Below are 16,470 nucleotides of genomic sequence, written 5' to 3' on the forward strand. Positions count from 1 at the left end.
TAGCCAATGAACAAGTCTGACTAGCAACTCAAATGATACACAGTCACTAGCCAATGAACAAGTCTGACTATAGCAACACAAATGATACACAGTCACTAGCCAATGAACAAGTCTGACTAGCAACTCAAATGATACACAGTCACTAGCCAATGAACAAGTCTGACTAGCAACTCAAATGATACACAGTCACTAGCCAATGAACAAGTCTGACTAGCAACTCAAATGATACACAGTCACTAGCCAATGAACAAGTCTGACTAGCAACTCAAATGATACACAGTCACTAGCCAATGAACAAGTCTCTGACTAGCAACTCAAATGATACACAGTCACTAGCCAATGAACAAGTCTGACTAGCAACTCAAATGATACACAGTCACTAGCCAATGAACAAGTCTGACATAGCAACACAAATGATACACAGTCACTAGCCAATGAACAAGTCTGACTAGCAACTCAAATGATACACAGTCACTAGCCAATGAACAAGTCTGACTAGCAACTCAAATGATACACAGTCACTAGCCAATGAACAAGTCTGACTAGCAACTCAAATGATACACAGTCACTAGCCAATGAACAGTCTGACTAGCAACTCAAATGATACACAGTCACTAGCGACAAGTCACTAGCACCAAATAACACAGTCACTAGCCAATGATACACAGTCACTAGCCAATGATACACAGTCACTAGCCAATGATACACAGTCACTAGCCAATGATACACAGTCACTAGCCAATGAGTTTGTTGATGCAATACAGTAGAATCACAAACTGGTGCATCAATGCATCAATAAACAGGTAAATATTGATCTGAATTTTTCAGGTGACATCAGGTGAACTTCAGGTCAAGGTCTTTTTAGGTCATCTGACCCGAAGGGTCAGGATGACCTATAGTCGTCATGTTTCGTCCGTCGTCGTCTGCCCGCCGTCCGCCGTGCGCCGTCCGCCGTGCGCCGTCCGCCGTGCGTTAACATTTCACATTTTGAACTTCTTCTCAAGTTCTACCGGTGCGATTTAGCTGAAACTTGCATGAAATGATCCTGACATGGTCCCGACAAAGTGTTGTTATTTTTCGGGTCGATCTGAAATCCAAGATGGCCGCCACAGCCGCCATCTTGAAAACATATTTTGAACTTCTTCTCAAGTTCTACCAGTGCGATTTGGCTGAAACTTGAATGAAATGATCCTGACATGGTCCCGACAAAGTGTTGTTATTTTTCGGGTCGATCCGAAATCCAAGATGGCCGCCACAGCCGCCATCTTGAAAACACATTTTGAACTTCTTCTCAAGTTCTATTAGTGCGATTTGGCTGAAACTTGCATGAAATGATCCTGACATGGTCCCGACAAAGTGTTGTTATTTTTCGGGTCGATCTGAAATCCAAGATGGCCGCAAAAGCCGCCATCTTGAAAACACATTTTGAACTTCTTCTCAAGTTCTACCTGTGCGATTTGGCTGAAACTTGCATGAAATGATCCTGACATGGTCCCGACAAAGTGTTGTTATTTTTCGGGTCGATCTGAAATCCAAGATGGCCGCAAAAGCCGCCATCTTGAAAACACATTTTGAACTTCTTCTCAAGTTCTACCAGTTCGATTTGGCTGAAACTTGCATGAAATGATCCTGACATGGTCCCGACAAAGTGCTGTTATTTTTCGGGTCTATCCAAAATCCAAGATGGCCGCCACAGCTTCCATCTTGAAAACACATTTTGAACTTCTTCTCAAGTTCTACCTGTGCGATTTGGCTGAAACTTGCATGAAATGATCCTGACATGGTCCTGACAAAGTGACCCCATATATAATTAATTTTACTATTGCCAAGGTAGTCAGATGACCGTTGAGGCCCTTTGGGCCTCTTGTTAAGTAAAATTGACCTGAAGACATTTTAACTGTGTCTTGAAGTATATGAGTTTATGACACTTTGATATATAATTATCTCCCTTTATAAACACCATGCAATGTTGGGCAGTTTTCGATTATGCGGTTTGACTGGTTGGACCTAGTTGTTCGTTTATGAATTAAAGACGGACCTGTTGATTTTATATTGTTTTCAGATGAGCTTTGACAAAGCCCTCACAGGCCTGTATAAAAAACTGCAGGTCCGTCAGGATTTATACTTGAAATAATTACTTTAAGAAGCAGTCGAACTGGTTGTTCCGAATAAATGAAAATGGCCTTGGACATTTAAACCTTTGAGGATGACGACAACAACAAGTTTAATGTTTTATATATGTCCATTTTAGAGTTCTAGCTGTGCCACTTTTGATTTCATAAATAAAAAAATATCATGGTTTAATATAACAATACATTTATTACCATCAGATAAGATATCGGCACAAACCATCAGATAAGATACCGGCACAAACCATCAGATAAGATACCGGCACAAACCATCAGATAAGATATGGGCACAAACCATCAGATAAGATACCGGCACAAACCATCAGATAAGATACCGGCACAAACCATCAGATAAGATATCGGCACAAACCATCAGATAAGATACCGGCACAAACCATCAGATAAGATATCGGCACAAACCATCAGATAAGATATCGGCACAAACCATCAGATAAGATACCGGCATCAAACCATCAGATAAGATATCGGCACAAACCATCAGATAAGATATCGGCACAAACCATCAGATAAGATATCGGCACAAACCATCAGATAAGATATCGGCACAAACCATCAGATAAGATATCGGCACAAACCATCAGATAAGATATCGGCACAAACCATCAGATAAGATATCGGCACAAACCATCAGATAAGATATCGGCACAAACCATCAGATAAGATATCGGCACAAACCATCAGATAAGATATCGGCACAATAGATTTTTGCAATTGGTCATGATGAATATTTGATTACCCAATTACTTAAACAAACGAGTTGAGTTGAACAAATATTTGATATCAAATCTGTTATAGGAAACCATTTACCATAGTCGCTGACTTGCTGCAGTATAATATTTATAGAGATTTTCAAGGCACAAGGTTCTGTTGATTTATTGATAATCTGTCAGGTTAAAAGTGAAGCTTTATTGATAATTTGTCAGGTTAAAAGTGAAGCTTCATCTTCCGTCTGGTTTTATTGGAGGTTCTGAAACTTAAGTTCTGACAGTCGGTCAGCGTGACTTTCCAACCCTTGAGGAATTAGCTTCATTGCTGATATAGAGTTGGATTTTTTTTTTAAATCAATGACTTTGAAATGAACTGCACAGATGCAATATGGGAGAGCTTGAAGGAGAAGAAGTGCTAGGATTGTTGATGGTTATGCAATTTAAACAGGTAGCTGTTTAATGTTCAGAGATATAACGGTAAAATACTTCAAATGGAATTCTGTATTACTCATTTTAAGAAAAACTTTTTGTCCTATTCAGTTTATGTAATATAAAGATTTACCTTCTCAATGTGCAATTAATGAATTAATGAATGAATTACACCAAATGATGAATTGCCATTTCCTTGACTACTGGTATGTGGTTCATTGTCAGGCTCTTTATCATCACTACAACATTTCTGAAATATTTCTAATGGCTATTTCTCATGTTGTTTTTATAAGTAGTGTAGAAGAAGTGAATACTGAATTTTGTACCTGTGCAGAAAATGACTACAGCTTTCATCTTTTTAGCTAGATGTTGGACTTTGCACATGTATGCCGTATTTGACCCAATAAGCGCCCATGTCACTTTAACAGCCCCTTCCCTATAACAGCCCCTTCCCTTTTTCAGGCCTCATTTCCATTAACCCAGACATAAGACCAAACTGTATAGGTTTTCAATAATTTTGTCTTATTAAGCACCTTTTCATTTTTTTTTAATTTCATAAAAATCCTGGATGTTTATTGGATTGAATACGGTAACTATCTTTAAAAACAAATTCTTAAGGATTTTTCTCAACTTTCCTTTGTGGGTTTCTCTTAGTCTTTGGTAACAAATGATTTTGAGATAGAATTAAGGAAGGATTGGTGAATCATTACTTTAGATACTGTATCTTTAAACATTTTAAGGACTGTGTTGTATTTACAGATGAAGACTGAGCAGGTGATAAACCATTATAACAATAAGGTGCAGACCCTCCCCACGGCACTCAGTACCAGATTCGACCCAGGCATGGTCGCTATGGAACAGACCTGGGACCTAAAGACCAAGGCTAGGTCAGAAATGAAGAGAGTTCAGGGCCAGCAATATCTTGCCAGGTATGTAACATGTACAATAATACCTGCATTAGCAACCACCTCTATATAAAGACCAACTGCATAATAAGACCATGAATATTCTTGTGGTCCCTATTGGAAAATTTCAACACAATTTGACCTGTGTATAAAGAACTTAAGGGCTATCATTTTTATTTGTCCCTTAGCTTGGTGGTCTTTATAGACAGGTCTCTGAATAAAACTCTTTCATTTATTGCTACTTATTTTCTATGATTGATCTTGCACTTCATTATGAAGTCACTTTTGAAAGTCAAACAGCCCTAAAATTTCATAATGAACTGTTCTAAACCTTGATTTAAGAGAGTTCAAATGTTTCTTTAGGGGTGAATATGTGGTTTATTGTCCTTGTCTGACATTTATGACAGTAATGAACTATTGTTGAATTTTCTTTCTATTGTTTAATGTGATCGATCTATTGATTAGGGAGAAGCTCAGACAGCCACAGCCACCAGGGTCATTGTTACCAAAGCGACAACAGGTCCAAGTTTCTGGGCCTTCACCAGGGCAACAGGTAATGTTATAAGGTCAAGGTCACTTGTGAAGGTCAGTGACATCTTCAAAGATGTTTCAATATCTGCCTTTTCAAGTTAATCCATGTAAACAAATTTTTGTACGTTGTGATCATGTAGAGGTATTTTATGAGGCCAATGGAAAAATATAGATCTACGATGTATCAATATCCATCATGGAAGTTACTTTTCAAGTTAATTCAGGTAATACCACAGTGCATGTTTCATGCAAAGGAACTGATTCATTCTTAGAATTTTTTAAACTGTTAAAAATGCTCGAAGTTTTATCAATGTTATTGAAAATCAACTGATTTTATTTTTTACAGACAAAACACATGTTAACACTGCGAGCAGTGCTGAACCCCATGCACGGACAGAACAGACAATCTCTCAATGATAACTTTGGTATCCAACTTCCTCTTATACCTCAGCGTGTAGAAAATAAGGTACGTCTGCTTATATTAGATCTTGTACGTCTGCTTAATATATAGATCTAATGGCTGGACACTCATCCTCCAGTTTACACATGCAGGCAAAGAAAAAATTTAATCCATTTTACCAGGTAATACCATGTCTTTACATTCCCCTCCAGTTAATTCAAAGACAAATTTGAACAATTTTATTTCATTTTAATGCATTAAACAAAATGTAAGTGATAAAAAGAAATTAAACAAAATATTTCCTTTCCAGAAATAAAATTCTGTATAAATAGTGGGTGGGAACCATAAATAAATTAATATGTTTGTTAATCTTAGAGTCAGGACCAACAATATTTGTTAAACATTCGCTAATAGTTTTAACAAAATTAAATAAAAATTGATGGATCAATCGGAATTATAAAAATTAATGTGTATTTGAACTATCTGAGTTGAAAAAGGCAAAAGTCAGTTTGAGTACCGACACACCTGGCATACATAAGTGATGTAAAGCAGAAAATCTTAAAAAATTGAAAGAGACATTTTTAGTCTTAAAGTATATTATACAAGTTTTAGTAAATGAGGTTATGAAATACCTGTACCAAACTTTAAAGATCTTAGTAATTTGTTTGATTATCTTATACATGTAACCACCAATGTTTTCAGCGACGCGTCAAACTTATACAAAAGGATAATAGCGGAGTGGTCATCAAAGTGACCAGTGTGAGTAAAGTCTGACCGCTGACCGCAACGAATGCTTAATATATACTGATGGTTGTAGTGTGTGTTTATGGCAAGATTTTATTAACAAACGGTCATAAATACAGTAGTATATTAACATGTATTGGGTGTTTGTCTCTGAATAAAAAATAATAAATGGATCCTAGCTGGTATCTATATACTTCAGCTGATTGATTTTTCATTCAAATGTCAATTAAAATTTTGTCATTCTGGGAGGTAGCTGTTTGATTGGGGTGTGGGGGTTGCAAGATCATTATTCAGCAATTCTTAAAATAAGGTTTCATCTCAAAGTTTATTTAAATATGGGAAGTGAAATATTATATTTCTTCTTTAAAATATTTCTAGAAAGCTGAGACTGAATAATGGACTAATTTCAAACCTGTACACACAATGTCAGTGATCTATTATGGCATTTTAAACAGAAAACTGCCTAGTTCTTTCATATATAAATTCAAATATTACTTTATCTAAACAATAAGAAATTAATAGATGTTTTTTTATATAATATGTGTAGACTTTCGTTTGTGGTGAATGTGTTTGACATGAGTAGAAATCTAGTGTTTTGATGGCGGTTATGGAAATGTTTCAGGAAAGATTTTTGAGTGGAATATTGGCTAACATTATACAGACCAGATTGTGTGTGTTATGATATTCTGTGTCTTATGTATTCGTTTTCTTTATTACTGTTTATGCAAAGTGCTAGTGTTGTTTCAAAGATAATTTTTGCCTGTATTGAAGCGTTTGATTCCTACTCAGTTTTTCGCATATGAAAGAGTTATCTACTCTTGTGGGTAGTTTTTGAATGTGACATCATGTGTTTGCAAGCATAATGCTGTATTTTAAAGAGAAAATGCCGCAAATTTCACCCACAAATTAACGATGTCACAATCCATATCTTCCTACAAGGGAGATGACTCTGTAATATGCAAAGACAGAATTCATGCATTTATATGTGATTTTAAAATTGCGTAACTGATTTATCATCATTGTTCAAGTGTATTAATTGAATCTTAAAAATACACTGAACAATATCAAAAGTATAAAAGGTTTAATACTTTCTGTTTGAGAAACTATAATACCTTTTTGAAGTATGGTTATGATTTTGAAATGTTTTCTCCTCGCCAGAATATCCCGCGCCCCATCATTGGGACCACTGTAGAACCCCTGGCAGTCCTACCACGAGCCAACAGGACTGACCCACAGGTACGATACCCACCATCATATATATACCAGTACTTTTATTATACCTGGTAATAATGAAATGTTGCTACAAGTATTTAATATAGATATTATATAGAATATCTTTGAAGAACCATCTCTCTACATAATGAAATATCTTTAGTCATGCAATTATTGGCATACATTATCAGGTAACTTCGGTAAAATTTTGTTGTGTCTTTTGAATATCTAAGTGAAATATTGAAAAATTTTCATAACATCATCATGTGTCAAACATATATGCAGCCATGATGAAAGCTAGAGACTTCATCCTTAAAATTACTTTAGAGTAATTACAAAATTAGATAAAAGCTTGTAATGGTTTTACACTATAAATATTTCCATTTCTAGATCGCCCCTCCCCCTATATCAGAAGACGATGCTAGGAAAGGTATCCTTAGTTTACTGGAGAGGGGTTTGATCCCGCCGGCAGCCGAGTTGACCTTAGACCCCTCGCCAGTCAGACACAAGACGGCACCCCTCCATGACCCCACAGTTAAAACTAAACCCACTGCTCAGCCAGGTAAGGACATTTTCTCACTTCAATTGTATCCAGTAATAATTGTCTTAATGGAAGTACTGTAAATGTGAACATTTAAGCAGCACTTACCAGTGCTTTTTACCTTTGAAAGGTCCAAAAATGACTGCATTGATAAAATTAATAAAAAGACATTTTTGTTAAGCGTTATTGTGATTATATCCAGTATATTCATTATTTCCCAAGAATATTCAAAACTGGGTTTGCCAATTGGTGTCAGTTGATCAGTTTATGCATGAGAGAAATCAGGGCTAGGGATTTATGCTAAGAATTCTATGTTTTATTTTGCAATATTTTTACTAAATGTGTATATCTTCATGAAATAACTACCTAGATCTGCAATTTATGATTGAAATGGTTTATATTTTCCATCATTTAAAGTTTACCTGTTTTTTCAGAGATGTCCCACACTCTAGCTGGAGTAAAACTAGACATTTCATCAACAACAAAGAAGGCAGAAATAGATGATAACGTGACAAAAATACCCATAGTTCCTCCTCATCCTCTGTCGGCCCATAGTACAGAGACCAGGACGCCCTCGGCCAAGACGCGAGCCACATCTGCCTCAATGCCACAAATAAAAACACCGGCCACTCTAAAGACTTATGATTTGCCACTACAACCAATGGTATGTATAATTCTGGAACTCAGTTTATAGTTAATTAATTTCATCCAACTTGAGAGTTAGATTTTTTTTATCGCATGATTTTGATATTTTATCTTGTTGGATGTACAATTATAACCATGATCTAATAAAGAATATTAATAAAACCAAATTTAACCAATTTAAAAGCATGATTTTTCAAGAAATGTGAACGTATTTTGTAATTGCATGATTGAGTGCTGAACATGTATTCATAACAAAAATATCATAAAAGCAAAATAATTTCTAAAATATCATCTTGGTTGTGATAGGCAACACTATAATGCATGTATTAACAAATGAAAACTGATTTGTTAGGAGCTGAAATTTGTTGAGTCTGCAAATGGACTCAATAAAATACACCCCCCACCCCCACCCTTCTAATAGATCAGTTGGAGATTTAGGAAATACATGTAGATACAACAGATTTTATAGTGAAAAATTACCTTATTTCAGGATCAATATTATGGGGTAAGCGTGCACACTATAATAAAGATAAACTGTTACCCTGTCAAATTGTGTGATATTAATGACTTCACCGTGACCCGTTGTTGTTGTTGTTATTGTTGTTATTGTTGTTGTTTACAGTGCTTACACACGATTTATGGTTGAGACAAAAAGCTCAGTTCTTCAGACAACAGCCAGCTTTATTATTAATGAAAATTCTTAATTTCATAAACAAATAATTTCTACTGTTGTTGATAAAATATCTCCAATTTTTACTGTGAATATAAATCGTTTGAATCACTTTGCAGCAGAGTAACTGACTGTAATTTTTGAATTTTTGAAAGTTCAAATCATAGGAAGTTTTCATTTCAACGTCAGATTTTTCAGGAAAAGAATTTTGAAATTGATTAATATAGGTAACAAGCTGGTTAGAAATTGTTTCAACAACTGGGCCAAAAATGTTTTGCATTTGTTTTTGATAACTGCTGTCTTTATTTACAGGAAATGGAACAAATATAATAACTAATACTTTTTATCATTTCCATCTTGTGCTATTTCATAGCAGAATTGTTTTTCTGTCAAAGTTAAGGAAATTCTATTGTTGTAATCTATGATATAACTTCTTCATAAAATAAGAGACCCACTTTCCCCAAAGAATGAAATATGTTCCCCTGATCTAATCTAAGTTTGATTTTAGGGAACAACAGGTTTTTTTTTTTAATTTTCTATTTATGAAACAATGTATTTCAGTCACCAACATTACCACCTGCCTCACCCGACCAATCACTTGGTCATAGCCCAAGTATTTACTCGCCGGTTAGGTCGGCATCATCAAAAAAAGGCTATCGATTTTTATTTAGCGTAAGACTTATTCAAAGTTTACGGTGCAGGATCCTGTCATTTTGGTATTTCCGGTTTACGTTATCTTTCCAAAACTTTTTTTTCCCATTCAATTTAAGAGCACGGGTATGGTTAGTACAATGCAGCACCTAGGTTTAAGTATTCCGTCTTTTTATCATTTGGAGTTATCTGCCCTTAGAAACAGTAATGAATTGTTATGTAAATTATTTGATATAATTAGAGTAATGTGATAAAAATCATGCAAGAGATCAATATACCCAGGTAAATGTTTGCTAATAGTAGACACATGGTAAAGATCCATTAATGGAGTATTCTGCAAATGCATATTACAGAGTTATCAACCCTTGTGGGTAGGAATTGATTGTAACTTCATGTGCTTGCAAGCATAACGTCATACTTTTCGGAGGAAACGACATGTATTGCGCTCACAAAATAATGAGGTAACAATCAATACATTCCTGCAAAGGAGCTAACTCTGTAACATGCAAACACGGAATATTCCACTTGAAACTTTAAAAAGGGTAGATAAATCCAAATTATGAGAATGTCAAGTACTCTTAGTATTCCAATAGGGAAGGATAATTCTTGGTATATCGGCATATTACTTTACTCCAGATATCAACTTTCTTTTCATGATCGTTTCTTTTTTCTAGGAATTTTGTTATTTGATATATTCTTGCATTTTTTATGTAACCAGGTGGGAATTCAGGGCTTAAATGGATGCTTTTATTTTGGTTTGAAATACTAATTTTCTACTAACATTTCAACTTTCTTTCAGGGACCTAAGATCCGATTGTTCAAGACGGTACAAAATAGCTATTAGTATCTCTGTATTACAAAATGCATGATATGCAATGTCAGCTGCTTCAATGTGATAAAAATGTGTCAGAATTATGACACACACAACCGTTTCCGTAGTTACGCAAATCACATCCTCACCAGCATGGACAAATCTCTGAATCTTCATTGGAGCCAAACACCAGTCACTTGGCTTTAAGGAATTTTCTGATCTCTCCTCAAATTGCAATAAAAATTTTTTTATATAAACAAAAACATATTTTCAGAATTATATTATAATCTTGGCTAATACCCCTGTCTCTCGAAGAAAGGGGGGCTTATGGAATCATCTTGGCATCGTCTAAATTCTCAAGTTTAGTGCATTCTTTGAATTGATATTATTCATGATTTTAGATTTCAAAATCTGTGCCACACTTTTCTTTTCAAATTTGATAATACTTTGAGATTTTAGCTGATATATTTTTGACAGGTGCTTAAAATTCAAGAAACAGTTAAAATGGAATTTTAGGGGGGGATTTTAAGGTGAGAGTAACAGAAAATTCTGCGTTAGTAAGAGATGATATCAAGCTACCTAAATGAGACATCAGATTTGCCTGTACAAGTTTGATTACATGTAGTATCTAAGTGATTGAGTGATCGAATGACAAATCTTTGCACTAGTATGAGACAATGATCCATTGTCATTCGCTTGCCTTTTTGAAGGAGTTGGCACAGTCACCTGACATCAACAAGATCATCCATATTCCGGGGCTGTCTCCCACGATTGGCAGGCCTGTGGACATGACCTATTTACCCCACATAAAGGTTCACTCACGACGCGCATGCATATAGTCCTACCCTCCCTAGATACCGTAGCGCTAAACCTTATTTTGTAGCCTTTTCCTCACGATCTTTATTTCCTTTGTAAGCTTGTAGACATCAAATTCTTTAGGTGTCTTCTCTTAATTTTCATTCTGTCTTCTTTTCAATATTGCTGAACCCCATATCTAAGACACTAGACAATTCTTTGATTTATTGTATACCTGAATGGATATTAGGTTAAAATGTATATGACCTGTCATGAAATTGGGGTACCTTTCTTAATAACACAGTTTGATAGTGACCTTATATGGAAAACTATTGGGTCTACAAGAAATTTGTATCATCCAAACCTAAAAAGACACAAGATTTTTGTCAGAGGCTGAATAATATTTTATCTGTGCTTATTCTATCTTGTCCTACCATTTTCCTGTTCCATCCCATGGTGTCCTATAACTGTTGCATATCCTTTGTGTCCTACATGAGTCCTACAGGAAATTATAGTTTCTTTTTGTCTGTTCGTCCTTTTATTTGGGCTTTGCCCGAATAAAATATGGCTTCCTATATACAGCTACTGTGTAGAAGGTCAGACATTGCCAGTTTTCGTACCAATGGTTGACCTTAAGTTATTGACTGATATGAAATTGGACGTTGTAATATCATGTTGCACATTAATTCCATAGAATAATTGTTTGGTATAGCATTGTAAACTTTATCTTTTCCAGTCTAACGCTAGGCATTGAACTTTTAGTTTTATATATTGTAATGAAAATTCCAGTAAAATTTGAATACTCCCGACAAATCACATAGTTTCTCAAGATATCTGGTTTTTGCATTTAGAAAATCTATTGTGGCAGCATTGAGCTCTTTTCTAGTCTTCTGTTTGGAAGTTGTTCTTGCATTACTATACTTCTTCGTGAATGCTCCTAATCTGCCCCAAAGAGCTGATCCTAACTCAGTTTGCCTTGTTCTAGTTCTAGTATAGAACTTCTGATCACTCAATTTGTAGCTCTTCTGGTTCTGCGAGCTCTTTTATCTATGAAATTGAAGTGCGCAAATTGAGTTGGTCTGTGGACTGATTTCTTACCTTTTACAGTTGAAGTACCCAGATACAAGCATGTTGCAATAATTCTGTGCTTCGGAACAGATTGTCTGAAAACAAGAAGCTTTCTGCTTTCCACCATTTAAAACCCATCACGCAAAAACTGGAAGACCACACAGAATTATTCTGATATTTGCTTCAACACATCATGCACATTTATAATTAAATAATTGATTATACATTATTACTTGATCAGCTTGCACGGCTCTTAAAAATTATAATCATTATTCATTTTAGCTACACAAAAGTACAAATTATAACAGCACTTTAAATATCTGTATTTAATTGTAGTTTACAGTGCCATAAATTGTAAAATTTACACGAACGGCTAAACTGGTGTAACGTGTATATACCCATACTTGTTAAGAAAGGTATCTAATATTAGTGTGTTATCTGAATCTTCACTTTACAAACTTTAAGAACTTTTAAGTTCATACTCTGAAATCTGTAGAATCTGGTAATGGGTAACCATAGTAACAATAGTGGGTAACCATAGTAACAATAGTGGGTAACCATAGTAACAAAGTAGTTATATTGGGTTATAACATTAGTGTGGGTATATTAATGTAGACTTTATCCTGCAACTGACAATGCTTCACCTGCAATTACTTTTCGTGAATTTTGTGATCAAATTTGGGAAAGTTGATTTCTGCAAATGTAAAATTCAAGGTATTTCCATTCAATTTTAAATCCATGAAACTTAATTTGCGCAAAATGTTTTGAAATGGAAATTGCAGAAACCTTTAGTAGGTGTGAAAGAAAGATGGTTTAAAGCTAGAATAGTATGACAGAATGGAATGTAATGAAAAACATTGCACTAATATACATAAATTTAACAGATTTGCATACATACATGTACTACTTGATCGTAACAAAAGACAAACAAATTAAGAATAGTTTTGATATGTTTTAACGTAAAAATAATTATTCATTATGAATGTTGCAGGATAATAGAATACATGGTCAGTATTTATCATGATGTGCACGTTTTTGGCTTGAAACAGAAAGGCAGACGCCTCGCCACTTTTGTCTTCCCCTTGCCAAATTCAGCTGATATTGTTAAGACACTAATTATGTATTGTCTATATATGTAACACGTAGTATTATCTCTACTTCACAGTCTGATCAAAACTTCAGAAAAAATCAAGTACTCAAAAAATGATCTTTTGAATTTTGTGGAAGTCAAATGCTTGGTGTTATAAATGTACAATTGTACTTTTGGAAAATAAAACAAATACAGTCAAACCCCAATTAAAATGATCATGAAATGTACTCTATGGATAATTTGGGGACAATTTAGATTATATTGTTACCAATATATAATATTACTCAAACTATTGAACTTTTCATTGGTATCTGATGTGAACCATAGTACCTGAAAACCAGACTTTTTTTTATTATCTATATAGCTTGATTAATAGACCATCTTCATCTGTAAAAATTTTGTTATAAAACTGCATTTCGTATTTACGATTATATGAACTTAAATAATACCAAATAAATCTCCAATAATCATTATTTGTATTAATATTTATATTGTTGCATACTTTTGCTTTGTTTTATCATATATGATTTACATTTGTTAATTATTTTATTTAATTATTTAAATTGTATATAACACTATGATGCAAAGTAATCTCTCATGTGATAACATATTGATTTATTTATAAATATCTCTTTTAACAGCCACCACCTACCACCCCCGCAAGTGGTGACATCAAACACCTTACCCACAGGTTCGCCATCCAGAACGGAAAAATACGAGACACATCGGCCGAGTTTTTATCTTTCAAACAGCATTATTGTCTGACTTGGGGAAGGTAAATATTTCAAAAGTAATATGAACCAATATTTTTTATGACAAAATCTAAGCAAAAAATTATCTTTTGAAGTATCTGTATGATGATACAAATTAAATGTTTGGTATTAATGAGAAATATATTCTCATTACTCAAGGATTTATTATATCATTATGTAGTGTTCTCATTAATAACTAATTGCTTTGGTCATGAAAAAAATATAATTTTAATTGAATTAAGTACTGTATAATATGAAATGTTTGTGGGTACTTGTTTTGTCTGTAGTTTGCCTATGATACAGTGATTCATATAATATGAAAAAAAGATTGTTTTTATTATTAGCTCACCTGGTCCGAAGGACCGAGGTGAGCTTATGGAATACCGCAGCGTCCGGCGTTCGGCGTCCAGCGTCCGGCGTCTGGCATCCGGCAATGGTAGCATCCTTATAGGGTGGGGATTCAAAATTGTACAAATGATGGGGCTGACCCCCCGGAGGCCTGAGGGGCGGGGTCAAAAGGGGTCAATTTGGCTATTTCCATATAAACGACTTCTTCTCTGAAACTTAACATGGGATAATAATGCTCATAATGCAATGGTTACATCCTTAAAGGGTTTGGATTCAAAATTTTGCAAATGATGGGGCTGACCCCCCGGGGGCCTGAAGGGTGGGGTCAAAAGGGGTCAATTTAGCTATTTCCATATAAACGACTTCTTCTCTGCAACTAAGCATGGAAGAGCACTCATAATGCAATGGTAGCATCCTTATAGGGTTGGAATATGAAATTGTACAAATGATAGGGCTGACCCCCGGGGCCTTAGACGGCAATAGATGTGGGGTCAAAAAGGTCAATTAGGCTACTATTTTCATATAAATTACTTTGTCTCTGAACCTATGTATTGGATAGCATATTTGTATGGTATCAATAGCATCATTTTATGGTTGTGATTCAAAATTAAACTTTGGGAGTCAATTTTGCTAATTTTTCTAATTGTCAGAGTCTTTGTGATAATTACTAAAAAAAAAAACCAGGTGAGCAATACAGGCCCTCTGGGCCTCTTGTATTCATGGTGCCATAGCAACCATGTAAAATACTAGAAAATTCTAAACTACAAATAATTCATCTTATACAAGTATTTTGAAAACAGAAATCATATTTAGTCACCAAATATATTTTCAAAAACTTGTACACCCCATAGAAGATTTAACTTCAAGCACAAAGGGCCGACTTCACAAATGTAGGTTATTACAGTTTGAATTCATCATAAAACTACAATACGAAGCCAATGCAAAAAATTGAGACTATAGAACCTGTGTTACATGCTATACCAATATTCATCATATACACTTGTAGTGAAACCAGTATCATATGTGGTAAGACAAAAAAAGCATGGTGAATATCATATTTGACAATTTATTTTCTTTTTATTTGATCATACACATCTAAATGTTGTCTTAATCCTATACAAATACTTTATAATTTACACTTATTTTTTTCCTTCAATAAGCCCAAGGACCAGCATCTTAAACTTTACAGACAGAATTATTTCAAGACATTGACTTATTTCTTGTCATATAGCTTGACATGTGATATGTATGTACTTACATATACACACGTATTAGAAGTATATATCGGTAAAACAAGAAATGTGCATATTACCAGACATGAATATATATGGACTGATTATTGTTTATTGGTCATTTATTGGCGCTTATTTCTGACAGAGATTGTACTTGCTTATTATTATGACATTGGGATTATATTAGAATTGGACTTATTGCTGGATTTTATATCACAATACACACCAAACATGTTAATCTGTATGTGTAATCCTTTCATCATTTCAGTTTTATTTTATCATTCTTTTGTCACTGTTATATCTTACATTTCACACATTGATAAAGAATATATATTTACAGTATTACAGCATTTATCTTCAGTGGCCAAATTAAGTGATTTTCCAACAAAAGAAATTAAATTATTACCTAATTGATATTAGATCTAATTGGCATTTGATCTACACATTATAAGTTTGAGGTAGTTACCAGGTACTGACTGGAGGATGTTTCCCCCCCCCCCTACCCAAGTGCTCTGGCTTTACTTCACCTAAAAAGAATCTTACTATTTATAAGATGTCATTTAAAAAAAAACAATTTTACATAAATGCCTATCAACCGGAAAATCATTTCATACACTCAACTATTTCTACACATTTTGGATCATTGTAATCCTCTATCTGTCTTCAGTATTCATAGATAACCTGAAAGTTTGCACAGTCATATTTTCTCTTCATTGTTCATGATATTCTGTACATTTACACATATATTTATACCTATAATTTCAGCCTTATATAATTTGTCAAATACAA

At 34.4% G+C, this 16,470-nt stretch overlaps 1 protein-coding gene across 9 annotated transcripts in view; it reads left to right on the forward strand.

Moving 5' to 3' along the window:
- LOC138333940 (IQ domain-containing protein H-like) overlaps nt 1-16,470 on the forward strand; it is a 55,598-nt gene that overhangs the window by 24,756 nt on the left and 14,372 nt on the right. For 2 of the 9 annotated variants that reach the window (XM_069282628.1, XM_069282623.1), the window contains exons 3-11: nt 4,046-4,215; nt 4,657-4,744; nt 5,069-5,188; nt 5,825-5,881; nt 7,025-7,102; nt 7,469-7,640; nt 8,054-8,283; nt 9,496-9,606; nt 13,991-14,124. In XM_069282628.1, coding sequence (XP_069138729.1) covers nt 4,046-4,215; nt 4,657-4,744; nt 5,069-5,188; nt 5,825-5,881; nt 7,025-7,102; nt 7,469-7,640; nt 8,054-8,283; nt 9,496-9,606; nt 13,991-14,124 — 1,160 coding nt within the window. Of the gene's footprint in view, nt 1-4,045; nt 4,216-4,656; nt 4,745-5,068; nt 5,189-5,824; nt 5,882-7,024; nt 7,103-7,468; nt 7,641-8,053; nt 8,284-8,754; nt 8,770-9,495; nt 9,607-10,384; nt 10,412-11,106; nt 11,209-13,990; nt 14,125-16,470 lie in introns of all 9 variants that reach the window. The other 7 variants (XM_069282627.1, XM_069282624.1, XM_069282629.1 and 4 more) reach the window with 7 other exon arrangements.

This window comes from Argopecten irradians, chromosome 10, assembly GCF_041381155.1.
Source record: "Argopecten irradians isolate NY chromosome 10, Ai_NY, whole genome shotgun sequence".
Classification (NCBI taxonomy): Eukaryota; Metazoa; Mollusca; class Bivalvia; order Pectinida; family Pectinidae; genus Argopecten; species Argopecten irradians.